Source organism: Diplotaxodon limnothrissa, linkage group LG19 (assembly GCF_057381915.1).
Source record: "Diplotaxodon limnothrissa isolate DT_005_m linkage group LG19, D_limnothrissa_male_GT1.1, whole genome shotgun sequence".
NCBI lineage: Eukaryota > Metazoa > Chordata > Actinopteri > Cichliformes > Cichlidae > Diplotaxodon > Diplotaxodon limnothrissa.
Window position 1 is genome coordinate 21,448,044 of NC_140614.1, and position 19,633 is coordinate 21,467,676.

General features: G+C 38.9%; 2 protein-coding genes across 2 annotated transcripts; one reads left to right on the forward strand and one right to left on the reverse strand.

The window, feature by feature from the left end:
* Positions 1 to 1,930: 1,930 nt before the first annotated feature.
* Positions 1,931 to 12,505, reverse strand: ahi1 (Abelson helper integration site 1). Its single transcript, XM_085342527.1, has 27 exons — positions 12,414 to 12,505; positions 12,017 to 12,095; positions 11,134 to 11,252; positions 10,284 to 10,864; positions 10,106 to 10,194; positions 9,819 to 10,005; positions 9,401 to 9,593; positions 9,222 to 9,317; positions 8,943 to 9,128; positions 8,693 to 8,845; positions 8,430 to 8,562; positions 8,112 to 8,235; positions 7,620 to 7,849; positions 6,927 to 7,036; positions 6,722 to 6,840; positions 6,462 to 6,592; positions 6,218 to 6,358; positions 5,927 to 6,120; positions 5,796 to 5,841; positions 5,658 to 5,710; positions 5,066 to 5,183; positions 3,518 to 3,576; positions 3,335 to 3,400; positions 3,088 to 3,250; positions 2,935 to 3,005; positions 2,279 to 2,367; positions 1,931 to 2,165 (listed from the first exon to the last, which is right to left on the reverse strand). Exons 2-27 carry the CDS (start codon positions 12,024 to 12,026, stop codon positions 1,982 to 1,984), a joined length of 3,645 nt encoding a protein of 1,214 aa, XP_085198653.1. The 5' UTR covers positions 12,027 to 12,095; positions 12,414 to 12,505; the 3' UTR covers positions 1,931 to 1,981.
* A 744-nt stretch (positions 12,506 to 13,249) lies between these two features.
* LOC146612159 (uncharacterized) lies at positions 13,250 to 18,738 on the forward strand. Its single transcript, XM_085343499.1, has 13 exons — positions 13,250 to 13,439; positions 13,652 to 13,771; positions 14,412 to 14,531; positions 14,687 to 14,806; positions 15,084 to 15,203; positions 16,931 to 17,139; positions 17,225 to 17,270; positions 17,351 to 17,484; positions 17,696 to 17,827; positions 17,934 to 18,048; positions 18,144 to 18,278; positions 18,363 to 18,488; positions 18,593 to 18,738. Exons 1-13 carry the CDS (start codon positions 13,250 to 13,252, stop codon positions 18,736 to 18,738), a joined length of 1,713 nt encoding a protein of 570 aa, XP_085199625.1.
* The last annotated feature ends 895 nt before the right edge of the window (positions 18,739 to 19,633 follow it).

Here is a 19,633-nt window from a genome sequence, read left to right on the forward strand (position 1 = left end):
ATATATATATATATATATATATATATATATATATATATATATATATATATATATATATATATATATATATATATATATATTAGGGGTGCAACGATACACAAAATTCACGGTTCGGTTCGGTTCGATACTTCGGTGTCACGGTTCGATATTTTTTCGATACAAAAAAAATGTTCATGCCTTCTTAATTTGTCATTTATTAAAATTATAAATATATATTTTAACTCAAAAGTACAGTTTTTAAATTTAACCCTAACCCTTGTACGTGTTTTTTATTTTGACAGCGAATGCGCACCTGCGGACCACTTATGTGCAGCCCTGGTTATTTAGCTCGTCATATTGCAGCCACAGAAATTATTTTGTCCATGAAACCATAAAGCTGCACTTTCTTTTTGCCTTATAGTCTGATTTGTCATAACTTCTCCGTTTTGTGGTAAGCTTTTCTTTGGCTGTCACTTCTTCACCCTGACCTGTCTTATTTGGCTCAGCAGAACTGAAATGCTTTTACACACTCACTCACATAAGCTCAGCGATTCTCTGCGCGATCAACCTCTCACATGTTTAAGCTGCGGGAGATTTCACTTGTCATGTTTGCATAGTAAGCTAACGATTAATAAGACGATGTCAGAGGAATTGGTGCACAAATTATCATCACTCACAGATCAGTGCTGTCGCTCTCTATACACAGTTCGCACGATTGCAAAGTGAAAGCAAAAAAACAAGCGCAAATTCAAACGCGATTTCAATATGTCACATATTGACAGTGGCTCACCGATGCCAATGACATAATTACCCAGCTACATTTCCGAAAGAATGCAAAAGCATTGACATATATTTTTCTTCCTACAATAGCCCGACTGGAAAAATCGCTAGCTCCGGGACGTCGGGCTAGCGATATTGCAAGCCCTGTATCTGATTGAGGAATCACTCATCTTTGGAAAAGAGAGTTTATTACAGAGAAATGTCTCTTTCCAAAATAAAAGCTATACTATCCGCTTCTTCTGGGCTATATTCTCAGCAGCATAAGGAGAATCATGTGCTAACAGCTGTCTAAATGACTCGGCTAAAGTTAGTAGCATGCTTGTTGTTTTTGTCTTTGCACTAGGATGATGTCGGCGTAAATGTGCAGTCATATTCGTTGTGTTCCCACTAGTGCTTTCAGGTTAATCTCGTTGAAATGACCTTAACGCCGCAACACGGCAAATCTCCGTTAACGAGCTACCGCCGATCGCCCCGTGCATGGGGCTAGACGGCCAACACGTTAACGAGCTAACTGTGCTAACACACTAGTTCCCACCCATGTAATTGAGCATTGTGTGGCACATCCAACATACTGTTTTACTTTAGTCCATGACTCGCTTACCTTCAGGGTCATACGCCACATGAAAACCAAAATAATTCCAAACACCACATCTGAATGAGGGTGGGGGAGGTGCCCTGCGCTCTTCCTTCTGACGATGCTGTCTGTGTTGAGCGCTCAGTGGATCTGCGCTCGACAGTGCAGCCTAGGCGGAGTAGTCGAACGCAGATTCACTGAGCGCTCAACACAGACAGCATCGTCAGAAGGAAAGTTGATAAAATAAATTACAAATGTTGTATTGTTCGATACATATGCGTACCGAACCGAAAGCACTGTATCGAACGGTTCAATATCGATACGAATATCGTTGCACCCCTAATATATATATATATATATATATATATATATCACATATTACATACGTTTACACAGTATTATCTGTTTTCTTACATGGATAAGTTATTCAAAATATTCAATGTACAAAAAATATGTTTATCAGCATTATACAATTACAATATTTTTATAAACATATTTAACAAATTTAATCTGTATTAGGTGCAATATAAACTGTGACTTTTCAAAACTAAAAAAATATTTACAAACAAAAAAAAGTGAAAAATAGATCACAGCTGAAATAAAAATCAGAATAAAGCAGACATACGGTTGCTGTTTGTTTCCATGAGTTTATGGATCAGGCTCAAAGGCACTGTTTGTATTGTCTGTTGGCCTCTTTGGCAGAGGTCGCCCTGCTGATCTGCCTATCCTCCTGGTGCTACTGGTCGACGCTGATGCGTCTGCATCTGAAAACGTGGCTTGAGAGGAAGCTGCAGGGACTCGTGGCTTTTTCACCTTCTTTTTTCTTCTACTTCTATGTGGGAAACGTATTTCACAATCAGCACTTAATATCTCTCCACCACAATACAGCTTCATCAGCCTGTGTAGTTAGGAGTAGTTCGGAGTGAAGCAAAGAGAGCCACTTACCTAGTAACTGCCATCTCAGGTTCCGTGTCGGAAAGCGTCGGCTCGGAAAGAAACCTAAGTTCTCCAGAAGAACTAATGGCAGCAGACACCTTGGAGATACGAGTATAAAGAAAAAAGTGATGGCCCATGGGAACAGGAAAATCACGCATATATAAAACCAGACCACATTTGTGAATTTATGAAATGAAAAGCAATCAAAGTGACACTTGCCCACTGTAGGCTTTAAAATGACTCACGGTTTGTCATAGTTTCGCCAAAATAGCTGCTTACAGCAGAACATGGAAGTTGTAGCTACAGCTAGATTTGCATCAGAAGACTGAAAAATACAGAAACTGATATTTTGTTCCAAATCTCTTATTTTCATGCACAAAAGGTGGAATGACAAAGACCACTGCTGTTCAAAATATTGTTGTAGCTGTAGTATGTAAAAGGAGAACCAGGAACCACAGAGCAATATATTGATATTTTTCAGTCTTCTCTTCTTTTTTGTAACTGACATGAAATCAAGCTGACAATTTTTTTGACAAAAGGCCTACAGTGGGTATAAAAAGATTAATTAATGAGATGTGAACTCCACCCCCACTTCACCTTTTAGCCAAAATACATTAATGAACACGTCCCAGTCAGACGCCACTCTGATTTTTTTGTTCTCTTACCCTAGTAGGTGTTGACCTCTCATCAGGCTCTTTAGACAAAGGCATGTGAGTCCCCTCTTCATTGTAATCCCCTACAACAATAACATGTTTTTATCATTTTTATAAACAATTTTTTAAAAGCATATCTACCACAAGAAAAGATAATCCACCTACTCTGATCTGCTACGTAAGAAGCAAGAAAATATCCCTGCTGCCCATTTTCAAGGCGTCCAAACCACCAGTTCTCGTTGTCTTTGTACAGTACTTGGATGACATCACCACGGCGAATGGTCAATTCATCAGAGCGATTTGCTTTGTAATCATAAAGAGAAACAACCTATGAATGGAACAGAAAGGTAGGACAGTTGAATAAGTGTGAAATAAGGCTGCGGCTGAGCTTTAAATTACACTGGATACTTACTACTTGCTGAACAGGTGCAGAATCAGTTTCCACGTGGATCCCTGAAGAGACGTGGTCAAGAAGAGTCTGACAAGGAAAAAAGGAAATAATTTCATTCTTATAGCAACAAGCAGGCAGACACCACTGCAGTCCTTGCCTATCTCAGCAGCATTAAGATTAATTGGAAACATTACAAAATCTTACCGTCTGTAGTCTAAAAGACGAAGCACCTTTTAGAAAATGACCAACAGGATTGAACCCACCTAAAAGTATAAGAAAAAACATCAAGAATTGAAACTGCAGTAATATTTTATGTACCGTATTTTCACAACCATAAGGCGCACTTAAAAGTCTTAGATTTTCTTCAAAAAGTGCGGCGCGCCCTATAGCGCAGTGCGCCCTGTGTGTTGTAAGGAGGACGTAGTAGAGAACACCATGAGAACGCTAAAGGGTGAAGTGTGTGCGTTGACTTTATTGCACATACCTGTATAAAAGAACAGGTATGTGCGTTATGCAGGACATCGTTGTTTTAACAACCCTGAAAATGGCAAAGAGACACGCTTACGAAGCACAGTTTAAACTGAAGGCCATCAGCTACGCGGAGGAACATGGAAATCGAGCAGCGGCGAGAGAATTTAAGATTAATGAATCGATGGTTCGCAAGTGGAGGAAGCTGGAAAACAAGCTCCGGCAGGTCAAGAAGACGCAGCTGAGTTTCCGCGGACATAAGGCGATCATCGAGCAAAGAACGAGCGGGAGAAGCGTTTCGACGGTCACCATTCGGCTAAAAGCAGTTTCACTTTCACTTTTTATGAAACGGTGCCATTTTTCCATCCGGACCAGGACTACGGTAGCGCAGCAACTTCCAGCGGATTATAAGGAAAAGCTGGCCATCTTCCGCTCCTACTGCAGCAAACTTATCGGCGACAAACACATCCAGCGATGGATGACCGATGGAGACCACAGTTTAACCAAGAGTGGAAACCAGCGCCGGGCGAGTTACGCCACAATTTGCCAATGGATTGTAGATGCTTGGGCTAACATGTCTGCTGGCACTGTTGTTCGAGCTTTCGCAAAAGCCGGCATCATTTCCGAGGAGCCGCACGGCACGGAAAGTGACTCTGACAGTGAAGAAAGTGAACCTGGCATGTTTGATGAAGATTTAGCGCAGCTGTTCAATTCAGACACAGAGGATGAGGACTTCGATGGGTTTGATTGATGATAAAAATGTGAGTACCAAACTTTGTTTTGCTCCTGCTTTATTTTTAAATACGCACACTTGTATGCTTGTGTGTTGTTGATGATGACGATTACTGGTAATAAAAATGTGAGTAAGGTACCGAACTCAGGTTTGCTCCCGCTTTATTTTTAAATACGCATACGGTACTTGTATGCGCCCTATGATCCAGTGCGCCTTATGTGTGTGTTAAATACAGTAATGGCACACATAACTGAGACTGCGCCTTTTAGCACAGTGCGTCTTATGGTCGTGAAAATACGGTATTACCACGGTAAATATTGTACATTACTGCAGTAACTGCAATTTGCAGTAGTCACTTCAAGAGATGGGTAACAATTGCCAGCAGTCCATCTGTGTTTCTGTTCATAGCATACATGCTGCACAGTGCTGAAAAGACTTGGCCCAAGTTGTACGTAGCACAGTTATAATCTTCATAATCATTTGAATTCAGTTACACAGCTCCACTGGTTAAATACAAATAACTGTGTGATTAACTGAAAAAAGCCACTTACGGGGCTGAGTGCTCAGAGAAGCCTGTGGGATAAGCTGCTCTGCCAGAGCACCAGTGAGCTTCAGTCTGGAGTGTGGTGACAGGAGAGATGGAGGTGGGAGTGAGGCATTTAATCCTGTCTGTAAATAAAAGAAATAAATAAATACATAACAGCATTAAGGTGCAATAAATCAATTAATGCAATTTTCTGTTTTGTATTATAATAAAAGTAAAATTCACATTTGTGTATTTCATGTAAACCCTCTAATACAATTCTCACTGTCAGGAACACAGATTTAAAATCAAGGTTAAATAGAAATCCATACATTTCTTTGAAATATGAAAACATAAATTAACACAGAGCGGGATTGGCATATTACACAAAGGGGAAAAATGGCTGAGTTTACAATTAAAGTATATAAACCCGGTTCTATGCTGTTTCCCTTGTCAACACATTGAGGGCAACTGAGCAATAAAGCGATTGGAGGCAGATTACAGAAAACAAAATCAATATTGACAGAAAAGACTCATAAAGCTTGTTCACCATCTGTGACCTCAGCAATGCTTCAGTATATAAAGGTGTGTATTTTGATATAGTACTGATAAAAACTCACTGTGCCGACATCTGATGTGAAGCTCCGGCCTGTGTGAGTACTGCTTAATTTATCTGCAAACCAGAAAAATAGGTTAAAATACCAAATCTAATATAGCTAATTATATAAAGTCCTTCTCATCTAAACTGCTTAGAGTACCTTGCTCATAAATGAATCCAGTAGCAGAAGATCTTTGACGTGGTTCCTGAAAAAAATATGTAAAAGAATTTCAGTTAATTTAACTGCACACTTATTTCACTCTACATTTAAAAATTAACATGAGCATTTACCAGAACTGAGTCCAGTTGTTCCTTCACACACTGCATTTTCAGTGCAAGTCTTGTTGCTTGGGCAAACTGATGCATGGCTGCAGAAATAGATGTGTCCTGCAAAGCTAGAGGGTCAGGTGTGTTTAAAACAGTTTTGATATCTTCAGAAGCTGATCTGCTTGCTGCTTTCATACTGTGCACCTCCATCTGGGAAACTAGAAAAAATAAGAGAAAAATAAGGCAGATATGAAGCCGTGCAAGTCTGTACAATACTACTGACTAACTTCTTCTTTTGTCAAACAAAACACAAACCTTTGCGGTCATACAGGTACACGTGGACGGGCTGGCTCTGACCGAAGGCACAGAAAGCTACCATGTTCTCGTAGGGGTGAAATGACACGCCGTGGAGAGCCGTGGGGTAACAAAGCTCTGAATATACTGCAACTTGATCACCTGGGAAAAGAAACGGCTGGAGCAACTATGCAGAATACTGTCAAAAACATTAAGAACCGACTAGTGTCTTTGTTACGGGAAAAAATAAAAATTTCATGCTCACCTGTATCAGTATTCCAGACATACGCCATCCCATCCTCACTGCCAGAAAAGATGAAGTTCCCACATGGTGTAAAAGTACTGTAAATCCTCTCTCTGTAGTTAATGGCTCCAGTGTATTTCTTTACAGCCAGACTTAAAGAGGGAAAGCCAAACACATATTCAAACACACATACAATAATATAATAATCACTCCTCATTTATATGCAGAGTATAATACAATACTTTAATATTTGTCTTTGCTTTATTATAATTTCGTCTTACATTCTCAAATCCATCATCCTCAGCACACTGTCTTTGGCATGTATGAGCAGGCACCGCCCATTCGGATGGAGCTGCAGCATGTTGATGGGGATACCACTGAGATCACTCTCATCAATTTTCTGCCAAAAGAAAACATGGGATTTTAAAATGACCATAAACTAACATTAGCTAAATAAAGTGCAGTGAATAGTATCAATTCTTGTACCCTCTCTATACACCAGTGGCGACATGGCTGCTGCTGTTGCCTGCTGTCATTTACTGAGGTTTTCCACACAATGATGAGGCCCATGTTGTCTCCAGAAAACATTCGTTGACCTATTTACAATGAAAACAACATCAGATATGGCATAAGATATACAAGAGAACAAGCCTCACATTCATTATAAAAGACCAAACACAACACCCCTTCACAGAAAGGCACACATGTTCCTCATAGACACAAAACCAGAATTAGTTGGCTGGCTTTGAGTTTTTCTTTGCTTTAAAAAGAGCAGCTTTCCTTCTCTCTGAACTGGGCCTTGAAGTAAATGACAGTGACCGTAAACAGTCTAAGACAAATTTAAATCTCAGTTACTCTCTCTAATAATGGAAAAAAATAGTCCAAGGCAAGTCAAAGCAAATCAGTCAGTCTGGCATAAAGGTTATACTGGCAGGAATGTTTGGGGAAAAATTGGAGCCAGTGGATTTATAAAAACAGAGCTATACATAAAGTTCACATTAACCACCATTTTATTTACAGCTATTAATAACAAGATTCATTAAAACATATACAAGAGACATCATTCTTTAAGAGACTACATTTACTCTTATCTTGTTCCAAGTTTTCCTAACTCACAGTAGCTGACAACACAAACACACACACATCGGGGACATGTTTCCATAACAGGGCTTACAGTACCTTCGGAGTCAAAGCAAACTGTGTTAATGAAACTGCCGTGACCCTCAAACTCCTGCAGCAGCTGGCCATTCACATCACCGACATCAACCCTCCACACTCGTATCAGGCAGTCGTAGCCCCCAGTTACCACCAGGTTCTGGGCTGTAGGATGGTACCGAGCACTGTACACAAACGATGGATGAGGGAGCACCTTCTGGGCTGTTACTTGAAGCCTCTCTACATTCCACTCCCTGAGGGAAACAATGTAAAAATACAAAAACTATTTTATATAAAGAAAATGCGTTTGCTAGTTTTTAAATCAGAACATCACCAGTATTGTTGAGGCCGTTTCTCAAAAAAGCAATATATTACACACACTACAACTTAGGTAACTTTATTTAGAGCTAAAATATAATAGATTATACAAAAACTGAGTCACTACAAGAAACAGTGAAACCTCATTCACTTCTAATCACTTTTATTTAATCTTACATTGTACAATGACAAAGTTACCTGACAGTTCCATCAGAGGAGGCAGACAAAAGGCTGCAGTCATCTCTGGACCAGCAGAGATCATACACTATTTTGAGGTGACCATTGAAGGCAGCCAAAACCTTGCCAGAGGGAATCTCATACACTGAAATAAAAACAGCATTTTATTTTATTTATTTATTTTTTACCTGATTTTTTAAAAATATATATGCACAGACAAGGAAGAATCCAGATGTCATCAAAGAGGTGTTCGTGGCATACAAACAGCAAAGAAATTACCTGGTTGGAGTCAACAAAGCATTAGAAGGGGGACTTTTACACCGATGAGATGTGACCTACCTACAACAGGGAACGCATCTTTGTCAGCACAAGCAGCAGCCAGTATGGTTCCAGCGTGAGAAAAGAGTACTGTGAAACAGCCCATCTGACCACCACGAAATGCCAGCATTGGCTTGTTAGGAATTCGACAGATCTGCAACAGTAAAACTCTCTTTAGTTCTTTGACTGCCACTCTTTGCTACTTACCCATGTTCAGGCTAAAAATATGAACATGTATATTTGTATGTAATATTGATAGGAGCAGTTTAAACCCTTCTACAAACCTGACCAGGCAGCCTGCTCCATCTCAAGGTTAGAGGTTTGCTGTCTAGAGGTTGTGTCAGACTTCTCTTGGTGATCTCATTCTGCAGTTCACTATAGGAGGTGCTGCCTCTCTCCTCCTGCAGTGCCATCATAGACCGAATACTAGGGTCCACCTGAAGAACATAACCAGCTCAGCTACAACATACTCCATCCATGTACATATGAAGATTTATTAACCTTCCAACAACTAGACAGTAGCAGCTAACTTACATGCTCAGGGAGTTTAATGCCTTTTACTGTAACATAGAGGGTAGATGCATATTTGGTTCTTGGGTACTTTCTCCACCATTCAACCACCTCAACTGTTTTAGGTTGGCTCTTTGCCCGATGTGGAGGGCAAAAGAGCTGGAGACGAAGTTTACTGTCAATATTCAAGACACCATTTGTGCCAACAAGCTGAAAAATGGAGGGGCATACATATTAACAGGGGAGATTAAAATACAACCAGACTGATCTTTTCTTTCTAAATGATCAGATTAAACACATTACCTTCAGAAATGCCCAGGCAATCTTTCGGAAACCTCGATCATGCTTGTCAACATCAATGTTGGCTCTTGCTTCTTCCATAGTCACAAAATCAAGGATCTTTGCAAAACATTTCAATAAAGGAAATTACTGTCACAAATGTTAAAATATGGTTTATTAACTGTTATTGAAATAACTCTTACTTCAAAGAACAGTATGACTTTGGGGCCTTCGTCATGTTGTTGAACAAAGTAGCCAAAACGTTCATTGAAGATGATCTGCTCCTGCCACTCAGGGACGACTGATTTGTTCTTCTTGAAGTCATAAGGCTGGGTCATGATGGGGAGAACATGGTCAACGTTTTCCTGCTCATAAAATGAGGATACGGGGCGATGACTACAAAAAAGAAAAACAAATTTGAACTGAAGGCAAAATGTGTTATAATTCAAAGGTTTTGGCACAGTTAAGTGGCTTATAAATACAAATATCTATAGATCGTGCCTAAATTTAACTGAAAAACAAGTAACCATGGTCCAATTATTTTAAGGTAAAAATTTCTAAATAAAAAATGTGCCCAGAAATTGAAACACACCACTAAACTTAATAGCAGAAATGTCTCACCAGTCTTCTTTCTTCACATATTGCCCTGTGGCTTCATCAACAACGTGGATCTTCACCATGGGGTGTGAAATCATCAAGTCGGTCTTGAGGCGGTCTGTTCTGTGAATGTACACTCCAAGAACAAGGTTGTCATCAAAAACTGGTTTCTGAGGTGCTTCTGACTCCGCTTCACTCTGGTCTTTGACAACTACAAGGGGAGAAAACAAAATATGAAATGCATCACCATCAACACCTTTCTTCACCTTTAACTGGAACTTGGTGAATCCTGAGAATTATCGTGCAATCACCATGTTTTTTCTTCCTCTTTTTCTTCTTTCCCTTGGATTCTGTTTCATTTTCCACATCAGCATCCAGGTCTGTATCTTCATCTTGATCCCTGGAGGCAAAAAAAGAAGTAGAAAGAAATCAAACACTGTTGCTTTATCACTAAATATAACTCCATAGTACACTAATAGTTATACACACCCTGCATCTGAATCTGTGACTACAGATTTCATCTTTTTCTTTTTCTTCTTCCCCACATCATTACTAAGCGTAACACTTTGTGAGACAGCACTCTCATCTTCTCCTTTGACCCTTGTCCTCCTTGAAGTCCTCTGGTCCTCCTTTACTATCTTTTGCTGGTATTCATGCAATAGGTTATCTTCTGTGTCCTCCTCCTGGCTTGCTTCTTTAACCTCTGTATCACCTTTGCTTTTTCCCTTTTTATTTTTCTGCTTTGGGGCCTTTCCACCTACAGAATCATTTGGATCCAATGGAATTTCAGACTTTGATGCATTTGCATCCTCTTGGATGTGACTTCCGATGTCCTCGGGCATAGGAGGAGAGGGAAGGTCCCTCTTACTTTTTCTTTTAGATTTTGATGTTTTAATCCCCTCTTGGTTTCTATTGTTGTTAAAATTAACCTTCTCTGAAATTTCTCTCTCCCTTCTTTTATTCTTTGTGTAGCGAGGGCTGCCCTCTTCTGGGTCATATGTGTTCTGGAGGATGGTCTCATTGTCTTCTGTGTCCTTCTCAAGGTTGATATTTTTTTTTAGATTCTGAAGCTAAAGAGGAAAAGGTAAAGAGGTGTCAGTACTTACAGTCTTTTTATTTTGTTATTTATTAAAACTTCCGCAATTAAAATATGTCCGACATGTTGTCTGTTTTGGAAGAAGGGCATCATGACAGCCTTGTTTACATAAAATGCAGAATCCACAAGGATTCGGAACTATTCAGAAATAGTTTTAAGACATGTCCTGCAAGTTCTATATGTTTTTGCCAACATATAGAGCATCTGATGTAAAATTATCAATAGAACACAAGAATGACATACCACAATAGTCTCCGGAGTTTCAGTGCTTTTCTTTTTCAACTTTTTCTTCTCAGATTCTGTGTACTTCTTGAAGACTTCATTAAATCTTTCCCGGGTTTTTGCCCGGTCTTCACTCTCACCTATAAAAGGGAACATTTTAAATAGATTACGTGACAATGCAGATTAGACTTTATAACATAAATAAGATTAACTACACGTTGTTGATAACACTTCTGTAGATTGATCAAATCTTTTTGCAAAACTTGTAACTGCATTTTTACGCTACTGCATCACACCAAGTAAGAGAAGTAAGAGTAGCAATGCAACAGACAGGGGGCAAGTGAGGTGAAGAAGAGAGTGCAGGCATGGTGGAGTGGGTGGAGATAAATATGAGAGGAAAGAAGGACACCAACAACATTTTGCAACATTTTAGTGAGACCTAATATGATGTATGGTTTGGAGATGGTGGCACCAAGAAAAAGACAGGAATCTGGGCTGGAGCTGGTGATGGAGTTGAAAATGTTAACAATGTTAAGGGAGTGACCAGAATGGACAGGATTAAAAATGAGTACATCATAGGGACAGCTCAAGTTTAAGAGTTTGGAAACGCTACCGAAGTTAACGAAACAAGACCGAGGGGGTTTGGGCATGTCCAGAGGAGGGGACAGCGGATAGATTGGAAATATGTTAAACATAAAGCTACCAAACAGGAGGAAAAGAGAAAGACTACAGAAAAGATCCGGGAATGTAGTGAAGGAGGAAATGCAGAGGGATAAGGAGAGATGCAGGCAGATGATGTACTGTGGCGACCCCAAATGGGAGCAGCCGATACAAAACGACATTGCTACTTTAATTTAAAGAACCTTCCACCATTGGAGTGAGGAGGGAACAGCAGGAAACGTACCTGCTGGCATTCTCAGACAGCGTGATGTTTCTCTTTCCGAGCGCAAAATGAGAATAATCCAGGACTTAAGACTCTCATTCTAAAAGAAATGCATGACAACGACGTTAAAGTTGCACAACAAAACCTCTACTGGGTTAGCTAGGTTTTGCTAGCCAAGCGTTTAATTATATAGTTTAGCACTCTAGTAAAATAAACCCGTATTAAGTCTCCCATGGTGTTTTTATTTGCTGAAGTCAGAGTATAGGAAAAAGTACAGTTTGTGTGAACCACTAACCTTAGCCACTTTAGCAGCTAGCTTGCTAAATGCTTCTGATAGCTCACTGACTTTACAGGGTTACTACATTTGGTAAGATAATATTTAGGAGCTTCAACGAACAGTCTGAGTATTAAAACAAACCTCGCCCCACAGAAGCAGTCCGTAAAAGTATGTATAAGAAGCAGAAGAGTTGGCCGAGGGTCAGCGCATGTATCTACTCTGCAGTGATTGTCCTGTCCTCCATCTTTAACAACAACGCTTCGACGGTTTCCAAGTCAACAAATCTGAAAAAGAGAGGCGGAGCCGGTCAAACGTAATCTGACGTACATACAAAAACAATAACCAATCAAGCTGAAGACAGAATTTCATAACAGAAATACATTTTCATGTTTTTTCTGTTATGATTAACTTCATTTTCTTCTTATTTTATGTCTACCTCTAAAAGCCTGATGTTTATCTGTCCATAATGTTAAAAATAGAAAAATAAGTTATTGCATTAATACAATTGCTACAAAAGAAGTATCCTATTAATTTATTCAAGTAATGTAATATTTTTACCCGTGTTGCACTTTTTTTGTAAGCTGATATATACTTTACGCAGTTCACATGGAATATCATACAATTCTACATCACAGTCACAAAGGCTTGCACACAAAGACAGAATACAATAAATTTGTAGCCTAGAACAAAAGAAACGCAAACGAAAATACGACCAACTTAATATGAAGGCTGCACAATTCCACAAACTTGCACAGCCACGAAACGCCTAAAATATTTAGATATTAATATTTATTAAGTGTCACAATAAGTTTTACTTTTAAAGTTGTGTCGAGATGCAAAAAAAAAAAAAAGCTAGAAGAGCAAGATACTTTCCATAGTCTAAATTTACCTTGCAGTCACGTGACACAGCAGTAGGCGTGTCTACGTGCAGGTTGTGTAAAATAGACAGGTGTGGGGACCTTGTGCAAGATGCAGTCATGGCTTCAGGGTTTTGTAACATCTGCTCGCAGTTGTTGAAGGAATTTGCGGATCACTTGAGGAGCGCTTGGAGAGAGCTGGAGATCAAGATAAAGGAAGCTTTCAGAGAGATTGGACGGTGCAATTGCTTTAGGATTTCATCCGAGAGAAGGACGGCTTTTGATTTGCCTTCCTTACGCCTCAACTGTGGTAGGAAAATTGCAGCCATGCGTATTTTTTTATGGAAATCGCAGTGGAAGAACAAAAACCGAGGCAGTGTGTTATTTGGAAAATTGAAAAGCATCAAAGTAAACGTTTAGACAGCAACTTCTTTAAACTTTCATACTGCATGTGCTATTACTCTTCAAAGTTGTACACAAGTTTATATGATCAATTCAATTAATCTCTTTCCCCCCTCCCAGACAACGAAACTCAACTTCTCAGCCAGGAAAGTCTGCAAACACTGAACAAACTTGCAACCTCAGAAAACACTGATCTACAAATGACTTCAGCCATGTATTATCTACACCTCAGTCATCATCGTGAGTATAAAGATTTCACGTTTTTGTTTCATCTGACAGTATTCCTGATAGCATTGGCTTGCAGATGATCAGCTGTTGTTTGCACTTCAGGTTTCTTCATAGGCCTCTATCAGTTACTGCAGAGATATTTTCTCTAACGGGTGTGACCAGCATGCAAATTTCCAACTGTATTTTTTCCCCAAGGTTGGCAGATAAAACGCCCACTTATGGACCCATGTGTTACAAAGAAGGAAGAATAAGAGGATTTTACTGTGGAATTCACAGTATGCTTTATTATAATCTGCCAACCAAGAGCCCTATCGTGCATATTAGGCTGAGGCTTCTTCTTTCAATACAGCATAGACAGTGTTCTGTAGTATGTAAATGGGTGACCAGGTGTTTTGTGTATAGGTGGCAGTTGACAGATTGCTGTGTTTAGATGCTTGAGATTATAGCACAACTCATGAGGGATATATCTTTTGAATTCATAATCAGCTACAAGTATGTAATTCAAATTTGTAACATTTAGCTTCTCCCAGTAAGACTGACTGACATACAACTACTATAAACTGGTCTCAACTCGAACATTGTTCATTCTGACAGCAAAAAATATGACTTAAGTTTCAAAATGTGTTATTTTTCCCTTGTTTGTGTGTTACAGTGAACTGTCCATTACCAGATGCCTTCATGGAGCCCATCGTGGCTCTACTTTTATCATCTGATCTCGATGTTCAAAAGACTGTCTCTCTCGCCCTTGTAAATCTGTTACTAAAGAATAATGGTAAGAGATAATAATAGTAAGATATTTACATTATTATAATTTTTTTTTAATTAATCCAGAATTTTAGTGATTTTGATAGTATGATTCTAAAAACTCGTGTTCTTTTGGATCAAATGGCTTATTTATCATTTGCCATTCATAAAATTTGATTTCAGTGTGTAAAGAATTGGTGATAGAAATGGGGATGCTGGTGCCCATAATTGAGTTGTTCCGGTCAGGTGATCCCACTGCTCAGTGTCACTCCTGTGCCTGTGTTGCCATGTTGGCCTCCTCAGGTTTGTACAGACCTTAATTTTTAAAGTATTTTTTGACACGGTTTAGAAAGTACAAACACTCAATTTTAAAAACTTATTATGTATTGCAAAATAAATAGCAGGACTTTCAGGATGGCAAGAGAACTGAAGCCTTATGAGAAAAGTAGTTATTTTGTTCCATATGCTTCTTGAAATGACCTCTCCTCTGTCTTGCTGAAATTCTGCTAATTTGTTTTGGGCCACTAGCACTCCAAAATTGTCCCTGCATGCATGGTTGCTATTTCATCTTTCTTTCCAGAGTCAAATCGAGATTCTTTGATGGTTGATGGAATCATACCACTCTTGGCTTTAGCAAAATCTTTTGATCCAAAGGTCCAACGGAATGCAACTTGGGCTCTATTACACCTCACGCAGTCAGGTGGGACCATTTCATTTGAATGTCACTGTGCACTTACAGTTGTGTTTAGAAGTTTAGATACACTCATCATTGGCATCAATGCCATTGTAATTTAGGGATTACTTTGAACTGTTCTTTTTCTAGGAATGATTGTGCAGTATACATGTTTATTGAGTTTAAAAAAAACAAAACAAGGAGTCTGTGCACAGTTTTGAATTTATTTGGGGTTTTGTCTAATCGACCCAGGGTCAAAAGTATAGATACAGGCTCAGATATACACACATCCTTACATTAGTGGAGGTACTAATGTTTTGTTAGATGCCCTTTAGTAAGTTGCACCTCAACCAGATATTTTTAGTAACCATCAACAAGCTTCTGCAATAATTCTGGATGGATATTTTACCAATTCTGCCAAGAGAGGTAGTTGAGTTTTTATTTGTTTGATTTCTTGTGGGGTTTGTTTGTTTGTTCGTTTTTGTTTTTAAATAGGGTTGAGGTTTGGGAAACCCACTCCAGAACCTTAATCTTAGCCTCCTTCATCCTTTCCAAAAACCAGTTTTGATGTGTGTCTTTGAGATCATTGTCCCTTTGGAAGACCCAACTCACTCCAAGTTTCAATCATCTAGTTGTTAATTTTAGGTGAATTTGAAGGTAGTCCTCCCTTCTTTATTATTCCACCCACTTTGTGCCATGTACCAGTACCACTGGAAGCAAAACAGCCCCAGAGTATGGTGATACCACCACCACCATGCTTGACAGTTGAGTTGATAGCCTCACCTTTATTGCTCTAAGCACACCTCTTGTCTTTGTGGTATTCTCTTTCTTGGTCAGCACCCCCTCAGCCCAACTGATGTAAAACTTGCTTCACATGAACAGTGATGCTGACGTTCCTGCGGTTTTCAGGCAGGCTTGAGCCTTGGTGGTTCCTGGGTTGCTGAACCAATTTCTTCTCATCTGAGGGTGATAGTTTAGGTCTTTTTGTTTTCCAGAGATGGGCAAAGTGGTGACAAATCCTAATAACTTGTACTTATGTACAGTTGTTTGAAGTAATGCTCTATAAACCCGCAGTTGACTCCAAGAGACCTTCCTAACTTGTGCAACAGTTCTCATTGTTTGTTCTTCACTGAGTTCCCAGGAGTTTCCATTGTTCTGAGTATTGGTCAGTCCAACATATGCTCTCAAACAAATGCTCCTTATGCAGGCAAAAAGAAACTGAGTTGTAGTCAATCATGATCACTAACAAGGAGTTAATTTGCCATGGCCTTAGGCCTAGAAGCTTGTTGATGGCTACTAAAACCATCTGGTCGATGTGTAACTTAGTAAGGGAGGATGTTTACCCATTACCAGGAAAGCAGCAGGACCAGACCTAAGCATTTCACTGCATATCGTACTGTGTATGACTGTGTACGTGACAAATAAAATTTGAATTTGATTTATTGGGGGTGTAATTATATATTTGAGACTTTATCTATACACTTTTTTTTTTCTTGGTGTGGATTAGAGAACTGCACCCAATTTGTGTTTTTTATTTATTTATTTATTTTTTTATATAAATCATTAAAGACGTATGCTGTACAGTCTTTCCACCCTGGAAAAGAACAGTTTAAAGAATTAAAAAGCCAAAATTCCCGTGACATCCATGCCGATGACGAGTGTATGTAAATTTTTAAGCACAACTGTATTTTCCAGAAACTTCTCAATTTCTTCCAGTGTTACATTTCCTTTTATTTTATGTTTTTACTCTTCAGATTGGTCAACAAGGCTGTTATGCCAAGCAGGAGCGATTCCTGTTTTGCTTCTTCTCCTACAGTCCTCAGATTCAGAGGTTCAGTTTTATAGCTGCACTGCTCTTTGCAACATTTCTGCTATCCACGAGCATCACCCAAGATTGCTCAGAATTGGGGGTCACTATTTATCAAGGTCTCTTTTGACTCTTATGTCTTCACCTGTGAAAAAGGTAACTCTGAACATGAGTTATTTTAACTTAGTTTAAAGAAAATATATTTTTAAAGAGGGGGAAAAAAAACCAACTTCCTTTTCAGAATTCAGCCCAAGCGTGCCGGTGCCTGCAGACTCTTTCAAAGAATGGTAATAAAAATGGTATAAAAAGTAAATTCAAAAAAGGTATCATACCTCTGGCAGATGGTGTTTATTACTTTTATGTGTAGTTCTCATTCAGGACCAGCTGATGGAGCTTGACTGCGTGTTGCCTCTGAAGGCGCTGTTAAAAACCTCTACTTCAGTGTGGATTGAATCGGCACTAACGCTACTGTCTACACTGTCGGCACACCCGTCAAACACCGTATGTTAGCCTAAATAAATAATTAACAATAAAGCTGGGAGCAGTCCTGGTTTTATTATACAACTGCTTAGTGGTTGAGTATGGTTTTATTTTTGCATTGTGCCAATATTTATTGAAATTTTACTTTAGTGGCATTCAGTGTCACCTAAAGTAATTGCACAGTTTTTATTTAAATTCTAATATTGACAGTAGTTTTGTAATTTGATTCCAGGACATCCTGGTAAGTGAAGGACTATTGGAGGAAATTGGTCAGGTGCTTCATCATCCCAGATCAAACTCTGTTATAGTCACATACAGCTGCAAGATAATCACCAATCTGTGCACTTCCCACGTTGGTGAGCAGGTACTTGCAGACTACAATTCTTTTTTTCTTTTTGTTTTCCTACCTCTGCTTTATTGATTTGTCCAAGACTGATAAAGTTATCCTAAATCCAACCATTGTAATCTAGGCTGTGATGGAAAGTCTGTGCTTACCAGGACTCCTCTGTGCGCTTGTGTCTAACACACTGTCAGATGAGACATTGCTTCATGTGACATCATGCTTGCATCACCTGATGGCCTGTGGTGAGAGATCTTGACTTGAAATAATGACTTATTTATTTTGAATGTTTGCGGTGGAAAACTTTTTAATAATCTATTACAATTACTCACTGTTTCAGATGTACTCCGGACAAAATTGTCAGCAACCATAACATCAGAAAAAGTTTCAGGCTTAGTGAAGCTGTCAGAGCAAATCAGAAATTCCCAGCTGGCGTACAACTCTGCAGCTATCATAAGCGAATTAGAAATGACTGGTAATGCAATGTGGCAAGAGAAAAGAATACCTTCCTTTTGTGTTTTTACGCTGGATGTATTAAATGTTTCTGTTTTCATTACAGAAGAGATGATCCGTTTGTTGAAGCCACATTACACTTCCATATCCAAGTACCTGTTGGGATTCCTCAAAAAGAAAGATGTTAAATTCCAGCAGCTTGGCGTAGTTACCATATTTAACCTCAAGAAAGGTTTGCATTAATTGCACATTTATTTAAGAACTGAAAATACTGCATAAAATTTAAACAGTCTGTCATTGTAAGAGTTCAGAGTTTCTTCCTGTCTTCCTCTGCAGATGGAGACTTTTCATCTCTGTTGACTAACAGTGAGCTAAAGGTTCAGCTATTGAAGGTGCATGCACAGACAGAGGAAACTAGACAGCTGCTTCAAATGATTCAGCCCCTTTCTCCATCTCCTGTCAACTCTGGACTTTCTCAGTGAAGTTACAAAGAGACGCGCACAGACTTTGCATGAACATAACCACGTTGCATGTAAAAGCTACATTTTTATATAATGTGTTGTTTTTTTGTTTTGTTTTTTTGTTTTTTTAGCCTGGGGTTTTAAAATGCTTGGTAGTTTTTATTTTTACAGTTTATTTATGTTTTCAACTGGAAAAACAAGGCGAAGACGTGGCATAGTATTAACTTTAATCAAATATGGCATATAATAGGCTAACGTGATAGTCATAAGCAGTACTTGAACTATAAGATCAAATATTGTGGCTCAGATACATCTGGTTTTGTTTTATGCTTTTATATTAATAAACTCTTAAACTCTATGCATCAGACATTGCTTGTAAAGTGATTATGCAATATCAAACAAAGCAGTCAGTGCAAAAAAAAAAAAAAATACACTGTGCATTGTATCCTCTAAATTGGCACAAATACACACACACACAACAAAAATGAAGCACAGTCTTTGGAAACTATATTCCATAGCAGCTTTGAATTACATGATTGCTATACTTTACAAAATCCAAGGTTAAGGTACAGTGGGAATGCAGGAAGTCATCTTTTGCTAAGACATTAAACTCTTGTATTCTCTGAGCAAACTGCCACTTTTGCTATTCTAACTCCACAGTGACAAAACCGAGGAAGAAAAAGTGCAAGGGTGGCAAGAAATATCAGGAATAAGCAAAAAGCATACGGCATATTGTGACTGTTTAGAGTTCCTATTCCTAATATTTCAACAGAGGCAACACTCTCCTTAACTGATACACTACGTTTGCCAGCACAGTCTACATCTACTGCTTTTTGGATAGTTATTAGATCAGAAAACTGCTGTACTGAAAAAGCTCATATGCGATTCGCTTTATGCTTGTGCCACTGGTTACACA